Consider the following 24522-nt stretch of genomic DNA (forward strand, 5'->3'; position numbering starts at 1 on the left):
CTGTTTCAATGTATTATCAACATATTAAAAAAATTCTGGCGCTCGAAAGAAAGTGTAAAATCCTATGAACCTGTCTCAGATGAAATTTATGAAATCAATTATCAAATTATCAGATGAAAAGTGTTTGGAAATGACGATTCACCATAGAAGTGTATCATCCACCGTGCCAGTTAATGACACAAAGAGAAGACAAAGGGTCGTACTTGAGCTTCAAATTTTTAGGACAACTCTTTAATTTTCAAGCACATCTAAAATATTTAGTAAGTTTATTAAGTAATTCAGCAAATAAACGAAGTATCTATAATTTAAAAAACAGAAATTCAAAAATTTCTATTAGTGAAAAGTATTCTAGAAATTATTTGTGGCAATATCTAGCGTGTTGATTTATTTATTTGCAAAACGCTTTATCGTCGTAAGAATTTAAGGTTGCAGAAATGCAATAACGATTAGGTATGAAGATATGGGGGATAGTTCGCCTTCTCCTTCAGGTAATATTTTATTTATTCAGTAATATGGTATTGTTTACTATGTATATATGAATTTATTTCTTTATAATGGATTATTACATATTTTATTTTCCATATTTCGCAGATGAATCTTCGAGTGTGTGTGCTGGATGTCTGAATATTATTGATGATGATGAATTTTTGGAAGCTTTGAATAAGGAATGGCATGTTGATTGCTTCAGGTGTGTGTTATTGTTATTTTGATTTTACCCGTTTAATCTCGGAAGTGAATTTTAAAATTTGGTTTCTATTATTGTATGGGTTTCTTAGACGAGAGAATGATTTGCTCTTGTATAATTCAGAAATATTTCATCGTGTGTTCTAAACCTGAAAAATAAAAATTATTTTTCTTATATCATTAGTAATTTATAAATTTACCAGTTCTATCTTATTAATGTGCATTAGTTGCTAAAACATTAGCAGTTATTAAAGTTATGGCAAGCACATTCTTAAATAAAACGAAACACATTTTTATTTACCTAAAAAGCAATACTTTCAATAATCATTAAATATAATACTGCTATTAAATTTTAAATTATATGAACATTATATGTGTACTGCATTATATGTGCTGTGTGTTTATATTTTCTTACCTCCATTGGGGAAATATTAATTTTTTTTTATCTGTACCATTTTTATTTCTTAACTTTATCTCTAATATGATAATGTTCATAAAAAGATTATTGATTTCCTTGAGGAAACTAATGTTTGAATATAAATTATGAATATAAATATCGCACTAATGTGTGAATATAAATTCAAATGATAAGTAGTTAATTTTTTTTATTCAAATGCAGACTAATTTTGGATTTTATTTAGACATAATTTTTCTTTAGAAATGGTTGGGAGTAAATGAAGTAATTCAATTTGTGTATTTTGATTACTATTTTGTAATTTTTTGTATTATATATTTTTTAAAAGTGTAATACCTACTTTCAAAAGAAATGATATTTTAGCACATTGATATTAACATGGAAAATGTGTGTATAATTTTATTTAAAATTATTTTTGTTATAGATGTTCAGTTTGTGATATCTTACTTTCCAACTGGTATTTTGAAAAAGATGGTTTATTGTTTTGTAAAGATGATTACTGCTCCAATTATGGGGAATCTTGCCAAGATTGTAATGCTGTCATCACAGGTCCTGTTATGGTATGTTGTAGGAAAATTTGTTTCTTTGATATTCACTGAATAGATATATGGAGGCATTTAATTCAAATATTTTTGTTCATTTTTTTTAAAGTATAAGTTACAGCATAGAAGTTTATAGATTTAGAACATTTTTTTGATTATCTAGCACTTAACGGCAGTTTTTTCAAATTCAGCCTTGAAATAAAATTTGTAATTATCAACTACAGTGGTTATCATATATGGATTTTAATTAACAAATTAGTCTTTTTAATTGTCATGTGTGTTTTTCTTCCATTTTATGAAATTTCTTTTTTTATATTAATATAATTTTTTTATTCAAATATTATTTTTAGCGAAAATTGTAAAAATGTTATATTTGATAAATTGTATAGCTAGTTCCAGGGCCTTAATTGTAATCTAAACTAGCAAGTTTTTCCTTTGTTATAATAACTATTTAAAATTTTATGATTGGAAATCACCATAAATATAATTAATGATTAAGGTCGTATGTCACAGTACAGATATTTTACAGCTTCTTACTGCTTTAATTTTTAGAATGAATAAATAAATACATTTTCTTTTTATATGTATCTTTGTTAATAGAGTTAATATTTTTTAGGTTGCTGGCGACCATAAATTTCATCCTGAGTGTTTTAAATGTACAAATTGTGGAGGGTTTATTGGTGATGGTGATTCTTATGTTTTGGTGGAAAGGTCCAAGCTGTTTTGGTAAATATATTCTTGTTTATGCATAAATATTGATGGATTCTGACTCATCATACAAAATCAGTTTTTAAATTTTTAATTATTCACTTGTTGATTGAACATATATATATATATTCCTTCTTTATAGTGGTGGGTGCTATAAGCGTCACATGCAGCCTATTGCTGAGCAATTTAGACGCAAGCCTCATAGCATCCAACTTGTCGAAATCCCAGTTAATGAAAAAGGCTGTGAAAGGAAGATCAAATTGTCTACCAATAATCCAAAATGCTCAACAATCAGTGGGGTTCGATTAGGAGTTCATGTTGTTGAGTGAGTTTGTTTTTATAAAAATAATTTGATTATGAGTAATTTTAATAAAGGGTAAATCTTATTTTCTGTTAACAAATACAGTTTCTCTTATACACTGCAAAAAATATATTTTTGTTGTTATATATAAATAAACAAAAAATAATTAAAACATTTTGTGTTTATTTTCATTGTAATTAACAATATTAATTAGATTAGTATTGATATTACAATTGCTTCTTTCATTTATGTTGTATTGCTGAATTTGTTTTAAAGATTTTTTTTTTAAATTTATATAGTGTACATAATATAAATAGATGGTGGGACCAAATTAAAAAAAAAAAAAAAAATTCTCTTTTTTCTAATTGTAGCAGTTTTATTTTATCAATTTCTTTTTGTTTCCTTTCAAAACATAATTAAAATGAATCAATTTCAAAAAATGAATATGCATTGAAAAAAAATTTGAAATTTTATATAATGTTTTCTTAGATTTTTTTTTTTTTTCTTTTTTTTTCTCCCAATTCCATGTTTCTTAAGCTCAATGCAAAGTGTAAACAAAAGAAAAAAGCTTACTTTTTCCTTTGTTTCCTTAGTTAGTGAAAGAAACATTGTTCTTTCACTAAAAGTTAAATAATTTTGAAGATAGTTTTCTATATTAATGATAGTCCATGACTTTGAATCATCTTAATTTTTATTTCCATTTGGCCAGTATCTTACAACAGCAGTTTTCTATATAACTATTAAGTACATGTAATTAAATTTTAGGATGTTTTTGTAGCAATTGCATGACAGACATAGAAAAGGTTAAACAAGAATTTGGCTTATTCAAAACAGGCTTTAATCAGATTTTTCAACTAAAGTTTACAAAAGTAATTTAATAATTAATTAAATAAAGTAAAATTTTCACTTGAATTGATGCATTTCATACTGATGAGGTAGAAAAACTATATAGAATTATATTATGTATTACTAATTAATGATTCAATTATTTGCTGTATTCTACATATTTGTTGACTTGATTGGAAGGAAAAAAGAATTTTTAAATGTAATTTTTTTTATCAGTTGCATCAGAATTATTAATAGATATGTTTTCAGTTGTCTTTCTTCTTATATATATAATAGATTTTTTTTTAAATGTAATTTATTACAAAAAAAATTTTGTGAACATTTTGTTTTTTAACACCTCATATTTTTTTTATATGTCATATTTGAAATATTTCATAATTTTTAAAATTCAATATAATGTTAGAATTAAGAATACAAAGATATATTTACAATTTTTAAAATATTTTGTAGAGATTTTGTAAATAGGCTTTGATGTATATAGATTTGCCTGATTTAAGATTCTTAATATTATTGTAAACTTGTTCTTTGCAATTCAGTCAGTTCAATATAAAAACTGCTATTATAGCTTATAACAACCTTTTTATTGGTTGAATTGAGAAATAGGTATAAATATGCATATAAACAAACAAATGCCTCATATATTATAAAAAAAAAATCAAAAGCTGATTATTATTATAGCAAAATCTTATGCAAATTGTGTTGCATATCTGATTAGACTTTTGTAATGTCCAATTTTCTGGAATCTTGGTGTCAAAGTTTTCAATGTTAAAATGAGTATGTTCTTCCTACATAAATAGAACACTTTAAATATTTTTTTGAAACTAAACATTAATTGAGATTTTAATTTATTATGTTATTGATGTGGCATGAACATCTTATGGTTGGCAAGATATCTTTACTATTGAGTTGCAATTTCCATGTGTAAATTCCATTTAATGTATGTTTTTTTTTTATTGTGTTAGTATCGATATGAGCCCAGATCTTATGTCCATTCATGTTGGAGATCGTATTTTAGAAGTGAATGGAGTACCTGTTAAAAATCAAGCCTTAGATGAGGTATGTTATTTTGCTAATAAAATTACTACAATGGTACTTTAAAAAAAATTATCCTGATTTATTTCTTATGACTCTGTTAAAATTTTGTAGATAAAATTTAATATATAGCAGCTTTTACTTTCATGCTAATTAATTTGATTTCAGTTTTCAAATTTGTATTACGGTTAATTAAAAATTAGTTAGGCTAAGTTTAGTATATATTCTTTTTTGCAAATTCAGCTTTTATAAATTTATAATTCTGTGTTTCTATTATTGTAAAAAATTATAACATTAGAATCATACTACATACTACTAATGTCATTTTTAAAAAAATGTGTGATAAATTTTGAAAGTGAGACATTTTTACATGTTTTTATTCTGCATATTAATAATTTTTGATGGGATTTGAATTATGAAATATTTCAGATATTCTTAATATCAGTGAGTTATTTTATATTGAAAATATTTCAACTATATATTTAAATAATTAGAACTTCATTCAATAGTCAAATATAAGAGGGAAATGTTACTGATCTTAAAAATGTTTTCTTCAGAATGCTCAAATTCTAATATTGTATGTAAATAATTTCAGTTATGTCCAGTATAATAAAAATTCATACTGATTTTTTTTTATTTTTTTTGAAATATCTCCATTGCTCACAGATAAGAATATGCAAATAGATGGAGAAATTTTCAATATAAATCTATATTTGTTGATAAAAAAATATGGCATGTTTTTAGTATGAAATCGTGGAATTTAGTTTTATGCATCATTTTACATGCATTTTATAAAGAAGAATTTTTTGCTTAGCTTTCAAATCAGAAAGTTATTTAATTATTATTTAAATGCAGTGCTTGTAAGTAGGTTAAAATGCAACTAAGTAAATATCATGTGTAGGTAATGCTGCACTATTTTTATACAATTTAATAATATATGCTGAATCCTTTGAATTATAAAAAAACAGAGGATGCAGTAGAGAGTAGACAAACTTCCAGCTCACTGAAATGACAGTATATGAAATTTTAGAATATTCTTTTTATGTAGAATTTTATTTGTACAGAAAGTACTATTTCTTTTGCAGAATTTTACCATTTTCATGTAGAATTTTACTCATTATGATAAATAAACACAATGGTATCAAAATTTATATATTTATTTATTTCTCTTAGATTGAAGAACTCATTAAAACTGCTAACAAGCCTTTACAACTGACTATTGAGCATGATCCTAATGTTGCACCTAAATATCAAGCCATTCCATTTTCACATCAGCAAGTCTCAAAGGAACGATTGTATAAAAAAAGAGATGGTAGATCACGTCAACTAAAACGTGGCAAAGGGAGCAAAGAGAGGTCATCTTCATTGCCACGATTTTTAGCATGGTAAAAATTGGCATTTACAATTTTTTTAAAAAATCACCTAATCTCTGTTATTTGTTTTGAAATCCTTTTTATGTTTTCAAAGCAATATTTTATATAAATTGTTTTCTTCTATTGAGTATCATTTTCCAACATTTTTGAAGTACATTAAAACTTCTTTAAGCAGACCTCCTCCCCTCTGCATTTATTCTCACCTAGGAAAATCTGCTCAATACTTTGGTTTAGAGCATTAATTAGCCTTGCAGGAAGAAAAAAAAAGGGAACACAAAACACTCCAACAAAAAGGAGGCTAGAAAGTAATAACAATGCACAGTAAAATATATAAAATAAATAATAAATTTTAAAATGCTTAAAATTTAACAGAATGAAAAGAATTAAAAAATATATAGAAATATAATAAGTACACCAAATATAATAATACTCAAATATAATTAATAATATATTATAATTGTATAGAACAAATGTTTGCGAATAAAATGAAACCCTGCAAAATATAAATGGATTGTCATTGATTTCATTTATATTTCTTTCCTCTGACTAGAGATGTAGACTTCAGTGATATGGAAGAACCTTTTCTGAGTATTTAATATAATAATTTGTTGCTCCATTAATTAATTAAGCAAAGTATTGAATTAAATGCAACTGTAAACATTGTTTGTTTACATTTGAATGTTGCCTTTCAACAATAAGATGATGGCAATATTCAAATGAAGTAATGAGATGAATGAAGTAATAAGATGATTTCTTTGCCATGCATATTAGCGTATTATATGTTATGATTTAGTCTCCCCAATTTGAAGAAAAGCCACAGTAAAAAATTATTGAAGAAGCCACATGTTATAAGCCACAGTAAAGAATTTTTCATTAAATATCTGAAACTGCCAAATTATATAGAAAATGTATTATATTTGTTGTATTTCAAATCTGATAATGAATTTCATGATCTCTTAAAGCTGTATCTGAAATTTGTACTGTTTATGTTTTGATGTAGACCTTTTAATATTCTTGAAATTTTTATCATACAATTTTTAATTATTTCACCTTTTGCTTATATATATATATATATATAAACATTTTTGACAAATTATGTAATAAATATATAATTTTTTTTCAAAGTTGAAAATTGAATCTTTTCATTAAAAATTTGAAAAGTTCTTGTTGAATTAATTGAATTTCTTTTATAGTGATTCATCAGCTTCAAATAAAAATTCCTATGACTTGAGTCGTACAAAATCCTTCCGTGTTGAACCGAAAAATCATCGTATTTTTCGTGCCTCAGATCTAGTCCAAGGAAAACTCTTAGGAAAAGGGTTTTTTGGCCAAGTTTTTCAAGTAAGTTATTCTAAAATTAAAGCATTTTTTAGATGTTTTTATTTTGATATTATATACTTAAGCTAACCAAATCTTTAATCATGTCATGTAATAGATGTTCTAGTTAAATGATATATTAAGCATTTGTGATATAAAATTTACATAAACATTGCTCATTAGTCATTTCATTTGTCTTTGTAAATAATAAATATTTAATCTATTGTATATATTTTTGGATTGGATTTACTTTTTCAAATACCTTCTTGTTAAATTTGATATACTAAGCATGTACAAAGATCTGGAATTTTAGAGTTACTGATTTTATAATAAATTTTTTTATAACAGCGATATAGAAAATCAGGCAAATCTTTGAAATATCTTTTCATGCTTCATTTTTCATTGCCTTTAATTTATATCTCATGCCCTCACCCTATTATTGTTGACTGTAGCATATTTAGTTTTGGTTAATTAAATGTTTTATTTACATTTTCTGTATTAAAGATATGATTAAATCTAATTAAGCTTTTTTTCTGTGTAATTTATAATCATTACGTTCATTTTTTCAATAAACTATAACTTTTATATGAATTCAATTTGAAGCAAAGCATACTTATTGTTTAGAAAAAGTATTTAATATGTTGTTGAATGCTCCCCCCCCCCCTTATCTTAATAATTTTTCTTTCAGTTTTTTCAATTTATATTTTATTACGCATTACTAAATGAAGAAAAATAACTTTTCATTATGATATTAAGGCTTGGTAATTTTAAAGATGATAATATGATGTTATGATATATAATTGATTATTTTGAAGCCAATTGGAAAGTAAATAAATGAAACAGAGGGGAATAAAATATCAAAATAAATTAATAGAATTATGTAAGTAATGCTTAAGTTATTGAACTCCTTCAGCAATTACGAAAAACAATTTCTAATTTGTTATTTATAGGGTTTAGGTACATTATATTAACACATTTTGCAACTTTTTTTTTTTTTCTTTTTTTTGTGAACAAACCAAGTTAATCTATTCTGTTGTTATAATGGAACACCATATAATTTTAAAGTACTTTTTCTATATATTTATTCTGAATATTGTCATAATGCAGTGTTCATGATTCTGTTGTTAACAGAATAACAAAATATAAAAAATTAAAAGAAGTAATGCAAGCTATCTCATATGTTAAAATATTCTTGAACATTTTCTGCATTCTATAAATATGAGCAAATTTCTTTTAAAAAAATCTATTTTAGGTATAAAAAAAAAGTGCTTTCTGAAAATTGTTCTAAGGGAATCCTTCCCTTCAGTTTCCATTTACTTTTCTTTTCTCAACAAATTGAATAATTTAAACAAAAGGTATGTCTTTTCTTCCACCATGGATTTTCATTAAAGCAACTTACCATTCAAGTGACTAATTCACACAGCATATTCATGTGAAATAAATATTATTTCTAAATAAAAATCTTAGAACAATGTATATATGAGGAAGTTTTGATTTTTGCATTGATTACTATGTTATATACATATTGTTATGTTTTTAACATCCTAATTTACACCTGTATGTAGCTGGTAACACAAGCAGATTGTTTTGTGAATGAGAGGTCACATACTATAGTAAATTTGAGAGTGAAAGAGTGATAATAATTAGTGATGGCTGATTCCTTTTTAAAGCAATATAATGTGTAAATCTTTGTAAATAATAATTGTACATATTGTATGTAAAGTTTTTATATTAGTCATGAAAAGCATTTATATAATGAATGTTGGTTCAATTTAAAACTTCCAAATTGAAGAATGGATCTTTAATGTATATATACATGCATGTGTGGGTTGCCGTGCATATTTGTACTTAAAAAAATTCTTTGCATTTCTCTAAGGAACCTAAATCTCCTGTCTGGTTATTACCTATAAATATAATATATACAAGCCTGTAAATTTTGTTTCAACATTTATGTAGTAAATAAATAAATAAAAATATGTTATTAAAAATATATTCAAATATATGTTAAATAAATATATTCAGGTCACTCACCGAGAAACAGGGGAAGTGATGGTGATGAAAGAACTTTATCGTGTGGATGAAGAAGCTCAAAAGAATTTCTTAAAAGAAGTTGCTGTACTCCGTTCTTTGTGCCATGAAAATGTTCTTCATTTCATAGGAGTTTTGTACAAAGATAAGAAATTACACCTAGTCACAGAATACATCAGTGGGGGTACTCTTAAGGAAATTATCCATGATTTGACTCAAACCTTGCCATGGTCTCAACGAGTCAGCTTTGCTAGGGACATAGCGTCTGGAATGGTAAGGTGATATATGTTGATGTAGATTAGGTATTTTCTATGTCATGTTGCTTAAAATTAGGTTGTGCTATTTATAATTTCTTAAAAAGCAAATAATAAAAAAAAAAATTAAGAAATATATTTCTATTATGAGTACACATTTTTTGTACTTCATTCACTCATTTTGATAACTGTCATATATATATATATATATATTATCCTTAAAAGTTATAATCGATCAATTCTTGTGAATGTATGAAAGATATTTTATTACAGAAATAAATGGAATATTAGTGAAAATAGGAATCTTTTACCCTTAAAAAAATAAGGTTAAAAGAAAATTAATGACAATAATATTTTATTAACAACCTTAATGAATTCTTTCATTTATGTTGATTTTGAAATTGTTTTTATGATAATTTATATTAATATTTAAATGCACTCTGATAAATTTTCTGTTTGTTCTTTTAAAAGCACCTATATTTTAATGAATTCCTTCATTTTTGTTATGTATGAAATTATTCTCATAATAATTTATATTAATTTCTCACTCTCACAATTTTTGTTTGTTTTTGAAGGCGTATTTGCATACAATGAATATTATTCATCGGGATTTAAATTCAAACAACTGTCTTATAAAAGAAGTAAGTAACATTAATTTTTTTTAACATTTGTATATTAAGTATTATATATGTATGTATTGTAACACATTAACATTTTGTATATTCTTCGTGGTAATAATGTAAATATATCTTTGTATTCCAAATGTGAAATAATAAACATTTGTGTTTATCAATAAAAAATATATAGTTCTGAAATGGCTGAACTCTATATATTAATTTACTCTTTATACTAATTTTTTTATTGCATTATTTATTTTTGTTGTATTTTTTTGCTGTTATGCAATTAAAATAATGAAATAAATATGTATGTAAAAATTACACCAATTAAACTGTTGATGGTATTTTAGGATAAGACTGCAGTTGTTGCTGATTTCGGGCTGGCCCGTATCATCTCCGATCAAAGTATTCATCATTCTTCTCGGCGTTATGGGAAGCGAAGCACTCCTAAGAAATATGAGAGGAAAAAGAGGTATACTGTTGTTGGTAACCCTTATTGGATGGCTCCAGAAATGATGAAAGGAAAGAAATATGATGAAAAAGTTGATATATTTTCTTTCGGGATTGTACTTTGTGAGGTACGTGTCTCAAAAGGGATTAATTCCATCAATTCATTATGTAAAAAATTTCTTTAAAAAGACAATTTTTTAAAAAATATTTTAAAATAGTTTCCTGTACTTACATGTAGTTGCCATTCAATTGAAAATATTATGTAGTTTGTTTGATTTGGTTTCTTCTGAATGCCAAATTCAAACCAGATATTTTTTTTACATAAAAAATCCTGTAAAATTATATATTTCTGGTTTCTTTAAGTAATTGATTAAAAAAAACTATCCAATTTAGGTCTAAACTATAACAAATTGTAATTCATCAGGTTTTAGATTAATGAAAATTTTCAATCGAAATTGAGATGCTATTTTCTTTTTCACTCATTTTTTAATAGCATTTTATACATGTGCATGTTCCATTTTCAAAATAATCTTTTCCTTTTACATTTTTTAGAAATCTAACATTAGACTTTTTCTTCACATAGTGCAATTTTAAAAATTAATTAAAAGAAATAGATTATAATTATTTAAATATTTTTGTCTGCATGGATTTTTAGATATGTTTTGATTTTATTATTTCAGATTTTGATAATTTTATATATTTTTGTATAATTTTGTGATTTAATTTGATGAAATAAATATATTAATTATTCGACCATGATCTAAAATTACTGATATTCTTAAAATGTTATCAAGAGAAACATAGTTTTTTTAGGGGAAGGGGGTATTAAAAAATGTTTTAAACTTTAAATAATCCTTTTATTTTCAGATTATTGGGCGAGTCTTGGCTGATCCAGATTATCTGCCAAGAAGTCCTGACTTTGGACTTAATACTGTAGTTTTTAAGGAAAAGTTCTGTGCTAATTGTCCTGAGGCATTTTACAATATTGCCTTCCTTTGCTGTGATTTAGACCCTGAAAAACGGTTTGTTCATTTACCTGTGTATTACTGAAGTATAATTATTAAGTATTACTTGGAAAGTTAAAGTTTTAAATTTGTGCATTTTAGCATCTTTTTTCTATTAATGATTTTTAATTCTTACTTTAATGATTAACTTACTGAATAATTAATATTTTTTCAATTTTTTTACTAAATGTATTTAAGTTTTTTTTAAATGTGCAGATTTGTATATTATTTCTCCTCTAAAATATTAAATAAATTTGAAAGTTTTTGAAAAGAGCAGAGACCTTTAAAGGCTTGTTTTCGCATGGTAATATTCGATTTCAAATCGTTTCAAGAGGTCAAACCAATCTTTTTTCTTTTTTTATACTCAGTTTAAGTATTTGATATTTATTTATACATTGTTCTAAATGAATCTTCATTTATGATTATCATATTGCAAGTTAATATAAAAAGCTTATCAAATTAAAATTATTTTTTAATTGATTTTTTATATTAAACTAATTGGAATGTTAAAACTTGATAAGAAAGTAGAATTTATGAATTTTATTGAAAGAAATCAAAGACTGTTACTAGAAATGTTTTTTTTTTAATTTTTTCAGTTTACTCTTGGTATATTTAAATTATGTATGCATGAATTGATACACATTTAGAAATGATTATTAAATGTTTTGAAGTCTAATTTACTTTTTAAGAGTAGAGTAAGGGTAATAATTAAAAAATGAGCCTTAAATTTACATTTTTTATAATTATATTTTCATTTTAAATATTTTATTCCAAGAATGTTTTATATTTTCAAATTTCTTTTCATTTTACTTATGATGTTGATAAGTAAATTTTATTATATCTTTTTTTTTTCAAATTGTTTTAATAGTTTTATAACTATTCCTGGGCAAATTGTTAGTTTAATTAATGAAAAGAATTTTTAACTTATTTTTCAAAAAGGGTTTTTATTATCAATATTAGATTTATATATTTGCTATAAAAAGCATTTTATATAATGAGTGATAATGATTGCCTTAAAATGATTTCTATTATTTCTATGTAAAAGTACATTTAAAATACATTGTAAAAATACAACAAAAATGTGTCTGATGCTAGTTTTAACAAATAACATATATTTTTTAAAATTTCCATTTTACTGTGATGTTGTTTTTTTATTTTTTATTATTGAATATCCTTAATGACATATGTTTATGGAAACTTACAGTTAATTTTAACATTTCTCCTTTTTTTAATGGAATCTCAGTGATATTTTCTTAAACTAAATTCTTCTATTCTTGTCTATTTTTTCTATTTTAGTTGTTTATCATAGAAAATATTTTTTAACTCATCCCATTTAAAGAAACAAACAAAAAAGAGTATAATGATAATTGTCTATCCAAGATATATCATAAAAATTACATTCAGCATGATTTTTTTTTTTTTTTTTTTTGCTATAATAAATTAATATTTTTACATAGGCCTCCTTTTGAGCAGTTGGAGCCATGGCTACAGGGCATGGTTATTCACTTCGCTGTGGGAGCTCCTTTGCCAGAAGAAATGGTGAATGAAATCATCAATTACCGCCAGCGCAGTCCACCTTCGTCCTCTTCTGAATCAACTCCAGAAATGCTGGTCCATAGTACTACCTGCCCAAGTCTTCATGCTGCAAGTAAGCAGGATGATCCTACTTTTGATTCCTGTGATACTATTACTTATAGGATGTAAGTAAAATGCAGCATTAACTTAATACAAAAGTAAGTACTCTAATTTTTAAACTTTTTTTTTCATTCTAAGCTGCTTTGTTAATGAATGTGCAATTTTGTAATCGATTTTTCATTAGAACCTGTGATTATACACTATTTTATTATTTTAGAACTTAATTATTTATTAATAATGAATTAAATTTTAATTCTGTATCATTTAAGCCATTTGGTTGGAAGTTTGAGAAATTCCAACCAAATTGATTTTACCAATAAAAAGTGGAAAATATTTAATACTACCATCCAAAATACTGCTGCTAAAAAAAGTTTTCTTGTAAAGTTACAGTTACAGAAGTGGATTTTTTGAAAATTATTTTTAATTAACTATCTGTCCTTTGGATGTAGTTTGAGATTGAAGTAAAACCAAAGAATAAAGAAAAAATATTTTAAAATACATATCATTAGTCAGATATTATTAGTTAGCCTTAAATGTGTGTTCATTATTTCTTAATGATTTAATTCAGCATTGCCTGGAATGAAAGAAAAAACTTTATTTCCTTATAACAGCGTTTCTCAACCTTTCAGTATTTGCGGCCCAGTTTTCAATCATAATTTTCATCGCGCCCCCTCCCCCCCGCTTACAATAAAATGTATACAACAAAAATGCATATTGAGTATATTTCATTCTGTTTTTAAATTATTTTTAACAATGCCAAAACAAGAGTAAAAGCGAATCAACATTGGCAAGAAACCACATTTGGCATTTTGCCAAGTGGATGGTGAACAGATGAAGCGAATGAAAGAGGGGAAAATTTAAATATTATATTTGAATGGAAAGCCAAACAGGGAGATAAAGTTAAAAGAATATGAAAGTAGAAAAATTTGTTAGTGAAAGTTAACTTAGACGGGGTGAGCTAAATTTAGAAAATGGGAATACATTTTTTCGAATAATAAAAGAAGTAAAACAGAAGCATGACTAAACAAAAGTGAAAAAATAAGCAAAGTTTGTGGAAGGGAATCCACACAACCGATGCCGTCTCGAGCAGGCGCAGAGCAAATGTTTTCACATAGAAAGAAGGAAAATGTTCGATAATGCAAGTTTCAATTCTTGCCAGTCTCATTCGAGTCGATCCTTCTATTGCTATCGAATCTATCGTGAATGTGTATGTTATATGCTTTCGTGTTAATTACATTATTAAATATTCACGGTAGTAGATTTATGCAGACTCATGGATAAATTTTTATGCGGAAGTAAGCGAGAATTAGACGACAGTCAAGCACCAACAAATACACAGACGAGCGTGGTTCCGAAAATAAAAACAAGAAAATATTATCAAGAATATTTAAATTTTGGGTTTATCAGTACTGAAGTAAATGAAGAAAGGCCAATGTATATAATTTACTCAAAAATGTTGGCCGCAGACAGCATGAAACCTAATAAACTTAAATGACGACATTTGGAAACGCTTCATAGTGAGTACAACAACCCCAGATAATTCTTTGAATTAAAATTAAAATCATATAAAAAGCAAAAATTACTTTTTTAAGAAACTTTGTGAATAAAAGAGCTTTAATTGCATCTTACAAAATTTCATATAAAATTGTCAGTAAAAACTCTCACACCATTGGTGAAGAGCTTATTTTGCCAGCAGCAATTGAGATTGCAGAAACTATATTTGGCGATAATTTTTCAAAACAATTGCAAGTCCACACCTCTTTCAAATAATACTGTTGCTCGTCAAATTGCTGATATAACTGAAGATGTACAGTGTCAGCTTTTCTCGAAGTTGCGTGACAAATTGTTTTCAGTACAGCTTGATGAAGCAACAGATAGTAATAAAGATGCTCATTTAATTGCCACGTTCGAATTTATGGTAATATGTCAGTAGTGGAACTACTTTTCTGCAAATCAATAGAACTCAAAACAACAGCGCTCACATTATTTGCTATTTTAAATGATTTTATAAATGTGGCAAACATATAATGGAAAAATTGCTTCGGAATATGCACTGATAGTGCTCGTTCAATGTCCGGTAGATTCAAGGTATACAAGCACTTGTAAAACAAAAATCGAATCAGTGGGTCTGGATACATTGTATAATCCACAGAGAAACTTTGGTTTCGAACGAAATAAGTCCTGGTCTGAATATTGTGTTAAGTACAGTTGTAAACGTAGTAAATTATATAAAAATGAAACCCCTAAAATCGAGAATCTTTTCCGCATTTTGTAAAGACATGGATTCAGTGCATTCAGCGTTACTATTTTATTGCGAGGCAAGATGGTTATCGCGTGGGATATTTTTGCAACGTGTTTATGAATTAAGAGAAGAATTCGTCATTTTCCTAGAAAAAGGAAACAGACAGGAGGCCGAGAATTTTCGAGATGGTTTATTTGTGATGAAATTGAACTACTGGGTCGACATATTCGATAAATTAAATAACTTGAATCTTCAACTCCAAGGAGCAAATAGACATATATTGGATACGAGTGATAAAGTTAATGCTTTTTGTAGAAAATTGGAATTGTGGAACAGAAATTTAAAGTAAAAAAACCTAACAATGTTTGCAACTTGTGGATGATTGTACTAAAACTTACAAGGCTGAAGAAGAACATGCAAAAGTTGTTTTTGTAACCATTGAAAATCATTTAGCCATGCTGGCAAAGAATTTTAAAATGTATTTTCTTGTTGGCGACAAACTGATAGCAAGTTACGAGTGGGTTAGGGATTCATTTCATAAGATTCCCGAAGGACTCTCAATTGATGAGGAAGAAAATTCATAGACTTCACTACAAGTGCCGAAACTAAAAGACAATTTAGTAATAAATCACTATTTGAATTTTGGGCAGGAGTAGAGGATGATTTTTCTGCACTAAAAACAAAGGCATTTCGCATTCTATTACCATTTTCAACATCCTACCTTTGTGAAACTGGATTTTATGCTGCGACTTCTTTGAAGACAAATTACAGATCTCGACTAAATATAGAAACAGAACTGAGATTGACTATTTCTAATATTAAGCCTTCCTTCGGAAAGTTTTGCTCTGAAAGACAGGCCCAAGGAAGTCACTAATAATTATTAAATTTGTTTTTAATTTAATATGTTTTAATTAAGTAAATTTTGATTTAGTAAGTTGTTTTACTTTAACAAGATATTAAATATGTCGAAATATATTTTGTTTTCTATGCGTATGTGTGCTTTCCTCTCTCTGAATTGATCAATTTTTTTGAATAATATTTTATCTTGGACCCCCCTCTAGTGCTCGTGCCCCTCTAGGGGGCGCGCCCCAAAGGTTGAGAATCGCTGCCTTATAAAATTTATTTTAAACAAAAATCATTAATTTAAACATGAAGCTGATAGTAATATCTATGAAGCACTTAATGAAAGATGGTTTGATATGATTGGTGCCGTAATTTTGGGCATAGAGGTTACAGATTCAAAATCGATTCCATTCAAATATCTACCATGATGATGGGCTTGGTGCATCTTATATCCATCAGGCTATAACATTGTTCTTGTGATCTTATATGAAGTGTTTAGAAGAGGGAACTATCTGGGCAGGTTTAAAAGTTGCAAAGTATTATTTATATAATATTAGATCTCACAAAAAAAAATGGCAATATTGCAAAAATAAAATTATACTTATCAAAAACCAGTAAACTTTCAAGTTATTGTAGTTAATTCCTATATCTATAACTATTCTCTCATCTTTTAATTCTGACAAGTTAGTTATTTCCCGCAAGCTATACAAATTCATTTAGAAAAATAAAATTTAAAACAAACAAACATAAGTTTGAGATTAGTTAATGTTTATGCTGTTTAATATTTGTGATATGTTTTGGTTGAAAAAGTTTTTGAGTTTTCATCATGTTGTTATCCAGATGGGTAATTGTTTGGATGTATACTTAATATGAATTGAGAAATTAATGTATATATATTCAACTTAATTTTCATAAATGTGTGTGTAAAACATTGTTTGAAGACACAGATGAACAATTCTTTAACAATTTTTATTCATTAGAATGAAATAGTCCTACTTTCAATTGTTATCAAGGTTTCTTTTTAAAAGCCTTGATAAGCATGGTACAGCATACTGAAGCAGAAATTAGAAAATATTCTAAACTTATATAGCTTTATATAGGAATTTGCAAATACAGCATTTTGGTTCTAGTAGTAAAATAATAGCCTATACAAATTAGAAGTTAAAGTTACAATGAAATGGATTTTGGATGAGTAGGATATTATTTTTTAAATGTAAATTATATATATATATATGTAAGTGTTACTGTTTCATACAGAGTGTCTGAATTAAAGGTATTCAGAAGTATTTGTTTACATTAAGTGAACAACAGCACTTTAAAAATAAATAAAAATAATGTCCTTTTAAGTTTTTATTATTTAAATCTTTTGCCATAGTTGAGAAATTTACATTCTTGACTGTCGCTTTGAGTTGTATTTTATGCAACTATCAATGAATGAATATTTTTTGATTGCCCAGATTTCTAAACATACTGCAGTTGGGCTTTAGCTTGATGCTTTAATGAAATGATATGACAACTTCAAAAAATTGGCAATTTGGAGGATTTCAAACATTATATCATACTGAATACCCAAGTAGAAAATTTATTGTTTGGATACTTGCATAACGGTGATGTTGTTGTCTATATTGGGCTTTTTTAAGCTGCAAAACCACTTGAATAGTTTTGCAGAATGTAGGTAAAATTCATAATAGTAATTGAAATTTATAATTAAGAATGGCTTTCTTTTTATATTATTACTTTTTGACATCTTTTATTCAATTTCTCATTATATTTTTGTAGTGACAAATTTACTAATTACTATGAATTTACTGTTTACTAATTAATAATTTTTTCTCTCTTTTGAAGTGCACTCCTTGAAGTTCAGCAAATGTTGAGCTCAGAGTGAAGCTGTTGGCTTTCTTTGTTATATTTACATTGAATCTCGCTGTATAAATGTATAAAACTTCTGTAGTGTAGTTTTTATTAGAACAGAAGTAGCTATTTTTTATCACTGGTTTGTAAAGAATGCATTGTTTTGTATGCAGTGTTTGATATTTTGAAAATGAAAGAGATTTGTAGTGTTTTGATTTACATTTCTCAATTGCTTTATCTATATAGTGTTAACAGACATTCCGTGTATTTTTTTTTTTTTTAATCATTAACCAAGTGCAATGTGATATAAACTTTTTGTTTCATTTTTTTTCTATTAAAATAATACTCTTAGAAGAGTAAAATAGTGTTTGTTTCATGTTTTTAAGAATATCTTATTTTATGTTAATTATATACTTGTTTTTGAAAAACTGTTTTGAAACCAAGTTTACTTATAAATAGAACTTGTAATAATAATTGAATGAAATTTAATAATTTATTACATTTTGGAATTATACTTATTTGAACTCTTATTAGTATCTTCCAAATTACAATTATAAGAATTTAAATACTGGAAACTGTTCAGTTTTAAATTGATTTTAAATTTTGTTCTCTCTACATCAATGGTTATTTAGAGTAGAGGAAGAAAACTGCCTGATTTTATTTTGAAAGCAAAATAGTGTGCCTTCATAACAGTCAGTCCATAAACATTATTACCATCCACATCTACTTTTTAGAATAGTACAGATAAAATGAAAGTAGATAAAGAAAATTCTGTTTGAAAAATGCAAAATGATAATAAATAATTATTTGTTATATAGATTGAAAGCAAAAAATGAGTTTGTGTGCTTTTGCTCAATAATGGTACAACTGTAAATTTCCTAAGATTTCAAGTTTTAGAATTTTTGATCAGTTAGATAATATCTATCTCTTTCAGCCATAGAAGTTTAGATTTACATAATGTCTATATGCTAAATATTTTACTTTTTACTAATGTATATTAGAAAGTTGCTTCTAAAATGTAAATTTTGTTTGCATTAGTTTAAAGTTTTGTTAAGCAGCTAGTGTGTTTTGTTAACTTAGTTCTAAGTTTCAAAATTTATTTTTTGAATAAAAAAAGAAAAAGGAGAAAAAAAAAGTTGATGTTATTTTTAAAACACAAAGCAAAAAAAATAGCACATTATGCTGACCCAAAAGTATGAAGTTTGAGTCCTAAAGAATGTTCTAAATTTAATTCTGTTTATTAAATGAGAAAAATTATCTCGTATGTCTGAATTAATTAGTTAGGACTTGTTATTTTAAATGTCAAAAAGCTTTACTGTATATTATAAAATTATAAGTAAAGATTAATATTAGTTTTAAACTTGAAAATTTTTATTTGTTTTGTAAAAAGTTATTATTCTTTTGCTAGTTTTATTTCTAATCAGTGGCCATATTTTATTATTCAAATAATTTGTTAAATTGTTTGTTATATGAGCTTGCCTTTTTATTTAAAATTTTATTGCTGTAAAAAAAATGTGTGTAAACTTTATTTTATTCCATTTGATGTTTTATTTTGTTATATTTTATGTATTTTTGAATCATTCGATGGAATTTTTTTCCCAAAAGCTCTAAAATTGATATATATTTAAATTGATTATTGTTGTAATTGTAAACAAATAAGTCGATAATGAAATTCATTTACTTTCCATTTAAAATAGACTCTGCAACAAAATTATTCTCATTTATATTTATTAATGTAATTGTTTAAACTATTCTAGTAAAAAGAAAAATAAAAAAATATTTTAACATTTTTTAGATTTTTGTCAACTTGATGTAAGATTTAAATTATTTTTAAATACAAAAATGTAATTTGTTTTTATGTTTGCTTTAAATTTGATAATATTACTATTATTATTATTTTTTTAACTGAAAAATTTGATTTTCAAAACTGAATAAGACTGATATTTGTTCTTAATTTTTTGATTAGTTAGTGCATCCAATTAAAGGATGCCCATTTAAAATCAACTAGTCTATCATACTTAAAATAAATTGCATGGACCTATAAATTGCATTTAACGATTTCTGTGCTTATCTAGATTTTAATTTTAAGATTAGTTGAATATTTTAATATGTTCTTGTTGCATATATACTACTTGTTTACTATTGAATATATTTGTGGGAAGTTACTTAATGGAACTAAAATCAAAGATGGCTCAGTATGGTTTAGTACAAATCATAAAGATTCCTATTAGAAGTTGATCAAAAATTATATATAAAGCATTTTAAAAAATAAAACCGTTAAAACATTTTTAAAGAATATGTTCATATGTGTCTATAAAATACATCTGTTTAATTAGTCAATAAAGACTTTTCTTCATTAAAAAAAGTCTTTTAGAGTTGCCAAATATATCAGTAATGCCAAACATAATTCTAGTTTAGTACCATATTAGGATTTGGATAAATGAATTTTACTTTGTGTAATGTCATTTTAAGAATTTGAAGTTATTACCAAGTTAAAATTCTAAGTGATGTGTTTATACTCATTGGTTATTCTAGGTGATATGTTTTATACATAATATATATATAACATTTAAGAAGTGCATTTTCAAGTAGACCTAGTATATTTCCATTCAATACAGATCTGATTTTCCTTTAAAGTGCACTTAAGATCTTCAATGTAAATTTTTGTTTCAATTTTATTTTAAAGCATTTATTTTTTTTATTCTGTTATTTGTTAATAGATTTTGTGTATATGTTATTTTTTATTATTATTTTCTCTTCAGTGCTATGTGATTTCAGTTATTGAACTAAAAATCTTTCATTTGCTTTGTTTATTAGGACTTGCACTCAAATTCATCATTTTACAAATCAGACTCGGTCTGTTTGAATATGGTCTATTCTTTTGAACCATCATTAAATTATATTGCAGAATAATAGAAAGAATTTATTAGATGTACTCAAAATTTGAATAGTAGTTATAAAAATTGCTTTATGAATAGTGAATAGTCTAGTAAATTAAGAAATTTTCTATTGTAAATAATCACTATATTGTTCCTGTCTTCAATAACTTCACACACACAAAAAGTAAATCAAAAACTGTTAATGTTAGATTAGAAATTTATTAGAATACACTGTAACTATAATGAAGAGAGGAAGAGTTATAATATTTGCGATTATGCATACTGATCTGTTTTATTTTTTCTAAAAATTTATCAAATGTATCTTAAGCTTTTAAGAAGATTAATAACTTTAAATATTTTTTATTAAAAGCAAACTTTTGATTTTTAAAACTTTCATGCAAAAATTTGCTTATGAAATCAATTTTTAGAAGATTAAAAAAAAAATTAGAACTTTAAGGAAACATTGAAAATATAATTGATTTGTAGAATACTGAATTTGGTGTGCAAAAACCTGTATTACATTGTGTATATACATTTCAAATTGCTACAACTAAATATGTTGCAAAATTTAAATCTATTTTATGTATGTTAACTCTGTTGATGATAGTTTTGTTAATAATTAGTTTTACTTTTTAACTGTTTGGTGCTGATATAAAATACATCTTTAAAAAAGTGTCAGTTAGTATTTGTTGATATTTTTTATTATATTTGTTTTAACATTTATTAAATAGTAGATTAGCTTTTAATATTGTTTTTTTTTAAATCCTGCTGGTAAAAATCAAAATATTTTTATTAATGTTTTAGTTATTATTTTTATTCTTGTTAATGTTGTAATCTGAATTCTCTTTTAATCAATGCAAATACTTGTCTTCATTATTGATTATTTTATAAAAAGGGGTTTTTGTTAACAGAAACTAATAAACATCGATATTTAAATGTATTGTGTTTTTTTTTTTAAATCGTTATTTTATTCATTTGTATTTTAAGTGTCTTTTTTGGAACTGTAAATTAATCAAAATATTTAACTGGTCTCAACATTTATTAATTTTGGATGCTGGTAATTATAGAAATCTGCTGAAATCATATGACGATGAAAAAAGAAGTAAGAAAAATGATTTCAATTATATGCAGATACATTAAAATGGGAAGAAAAATTAAACTTATTTATTTCCAACTTTGAGATAACTTGTGATCGTTAAATTTCCTTCTGAAAATATTACCACAAAAATAATTGTATTAAATTAATTAAAGCTATTTTTATTCATTTTTAAAATCTAAAAAAAAAAACAACTTTTAAATCTTGCTTTTTTTTACCGTTTGAATTTTGTATTTTTAAATTAATTTAATTTTAAATTACTTAATAAATAAAAAATAATAGTTTTAACGTACGTTGCAAAAATATTTCGTTGTTTTGAATGAAACTCAAACTGTTTTCATTGTTTCTACCAATATTTCAACCCCCCCCCCCATTATTGGTGACCAAAAGAAGATTCATTTTATCTTTCCTTACTAAATAGGTTTCTGTTTAAAGCAAGCTTTTAATAAATTTTTTGAATACTGTAGAAGGTACAACTAATTTTTAATTTCAGAGGTTAACATTGATTTTACACTTTTAAAATGTTTTATAGTCATATATTTTTAAACGATTTTGTATTATCCCTCTTTTAACTTTACATTTTGGGGATTTGTGGTAACACTCTGAATTTTTATTATTGATTCAGAAAAAAATTCCTATTGAATATCTTCTGATATATTCATCAAATCATGAACTATATTATGATTTTGTAGTATATACAGAACATTAACATTGGATGATTCTTTATTCCACTCATTCCCCTCCCCCCTTTCACGAGTTTTTTTTTTTTTTTTTTGTTTTTTTTCTTTTTAAGAGAAGTATAGCACAATGCGTATGGTACCAGATTGTCAAATTCGGATCATACAAACCGTATAATCCGAATTCGACAATTCGGTTTGTGACAATTAAATTTGAAGAATGTCAAAAATCTGATTCGATTGTTGTCCATTAACTTTGTCTATAATTGCCTGATAAGATTGGCAGATTAACCGATATGGCGACAAGTGAATCAGATGTTGTGTTTTAACGACTTCTAATCGTCAATTAAGAAATCAACGTATGAGAATTTGTATGAACTGTTACTTTCATCAGTTGTTTTGATCCCTTATCGGTGGAATTGTTTTTGAAAATAAGAGTAACAGAATTTATACAAGACTGGTGTATTAGGATAATGCATGAGTGTCTTTCAACCTTGCTTTCCTCAATTTCAAATTTTCTGAGCAATTAAAACATAAAAAAGACATTTTATTTGCCTTGTTTTTTGTAGCAATAAATATTCAAGATTTTATTATATTTTACTTTTTATTAACAATTCTTTTCCTAGTTAATAGTTAAAACTTATCTTGTAAAAACATCTTCTGTCATCATTCTTTTGCAATATATATTTATCTAATTCAGAAGAAGTAACATAGGGAAAGGGAAGTGTTATTATAATGTTAATAATTACCACATTATTAACATTATTATAGTCAATGTTAATGTGGTAATAAGGTTGAATAATTAAAGATAATTTTAAGTTACTTCAGTTTTTATGTTTTAAAATTCTAACTGAAACTATTTTAGTATCTTATAATTTAATTTTATCACTATAAAGTTAATTTTTAATCTAAGCTTTTTTCTTCTGCTGTTTTTCAAACGGCAAACTTACGAGAAAATATTTGATAATAACTGGAATGTTTAAGAGTTTTGTATGAATTTTACAGTTCATAAATATTTCGTATTGTGTGCTAGAATTCTTACTTTCAAAGGAAGTATAGTTTTGTTAATTTGAAGAACTGGTAAACACATAATTTTAGTTAAAAAAAATTCTTTGCAATTAAAAATATCTGAAAAGGTATTCTCCTAAAAATTATTTTTAATTAAAAAAATTTGGTATTAATAATTTTTATTGAGGAATAATTATTTTAAATTATTTAATAACGGAAATTTCAATAGTTTATACTTTGGTGAACAAATCAAACTAGTTTCCCTTTATACAGCATTTACTTAACGAATTAAATTATCACGAATTAGTAATCAAATTTAATAATAAATTAATAATTATTTTCTTTTTTTCATTCATTGTTTTATTTTGTTATAAAATTTAGATAATAAAGTGAAGAACTATTTCCAATATATCAATGTTGTATATTTTATTTGAGATTATGTTATTAATTCTTCATTGTTCGATTGTGCACTTTTTAATTCATCGATACCAACTAAACAATTATTAAAAAAAATTAATCACTAAAATTAAATTTCCTATTAAATACTGAATGACCTTGTTTAAATAGGAGATTCATTACTGTGCATTATTTTGTGGGTTATTACAAATTTTGCTTCCCCCCCCAATCCCCATCTCTGTTGGAAATGTCTTGCCGATGGAAAATTTCTGCAATCACAATATTACAAAACTTAAATAATTAAATGAATAAAATTTGGTGCTC

General features: G+C 25.3%; 1 protein-coding gene across 1 annotated transcript; it reads left to right on the top strand.

The window, feature by feature from the left end:
* Nucleotides 1-373: 373 nt before the first annotated feature.
* On the top strand, nt 374-21867 carry LOC129975658 (LIM domain kinase 1-like). The gene is made up of 14 exons (XM_056088764.1): nt 374-488; nt 592-688; nt 1524-1659; nt 2258-2367; nt 2492-2674; nt 4459-4552; nt 5702-5913; nt 7095-7242; nt 9241-9519; nt 10076-10141; nt 10468-10695; nt 11435-11589; nt 13029-13304; nt 18137-21867. Exons 1-13 carry the CDS (start codon nt 461-463, stop codon nt 13273-13275), a joined length of 1983 nt encoding a protein of 660 aa, XP_055944739.1. The 5' UTR covers nt 374-460; the 3' UTR covers nt 13276-13304; nt 18137-21867.
* The last annotated feature ends 2655 nt before the right edge of the window (nt 21868-24522 follow it).

This window comes from Argiope bruennichi, chromosome 7 (assembly GCF_947563725.1).
Source record: "Argiope bruennichi chromosome 7, qqArgBrue1.1, whole genome shotgun sequence".
Lineage (NCBI taxonomy): Eukaryota > Metazoa > Arthropoda > Arachnida > Araneae > Araneidae > Argiope > Argiope bruennichi.

Excerpts from the sequence above, each read along its gene's own strand:
- LOC129975658 (XM_056088764.1), top strand. The coding sequence starts at position 461 with ATGGGGGATAGTTCGCCTTCTCCTTCAG. Across the intron at positions 2,675-4,458 it reads TTAGGAGTTCATGTTGTTGA|TATCGATATGAGCCCAGATC; the intron begins GTGAGTTTGTTT and ends TTATTGTGTTAG. Across the intron at positions 7,243-9,240 it reads TTTTTGGCCAAGTTTTTCAA|GTCACTCACCGAGAAACAGG; the intron begins GTAAGTTATTCT and ends AAATATATTCAG.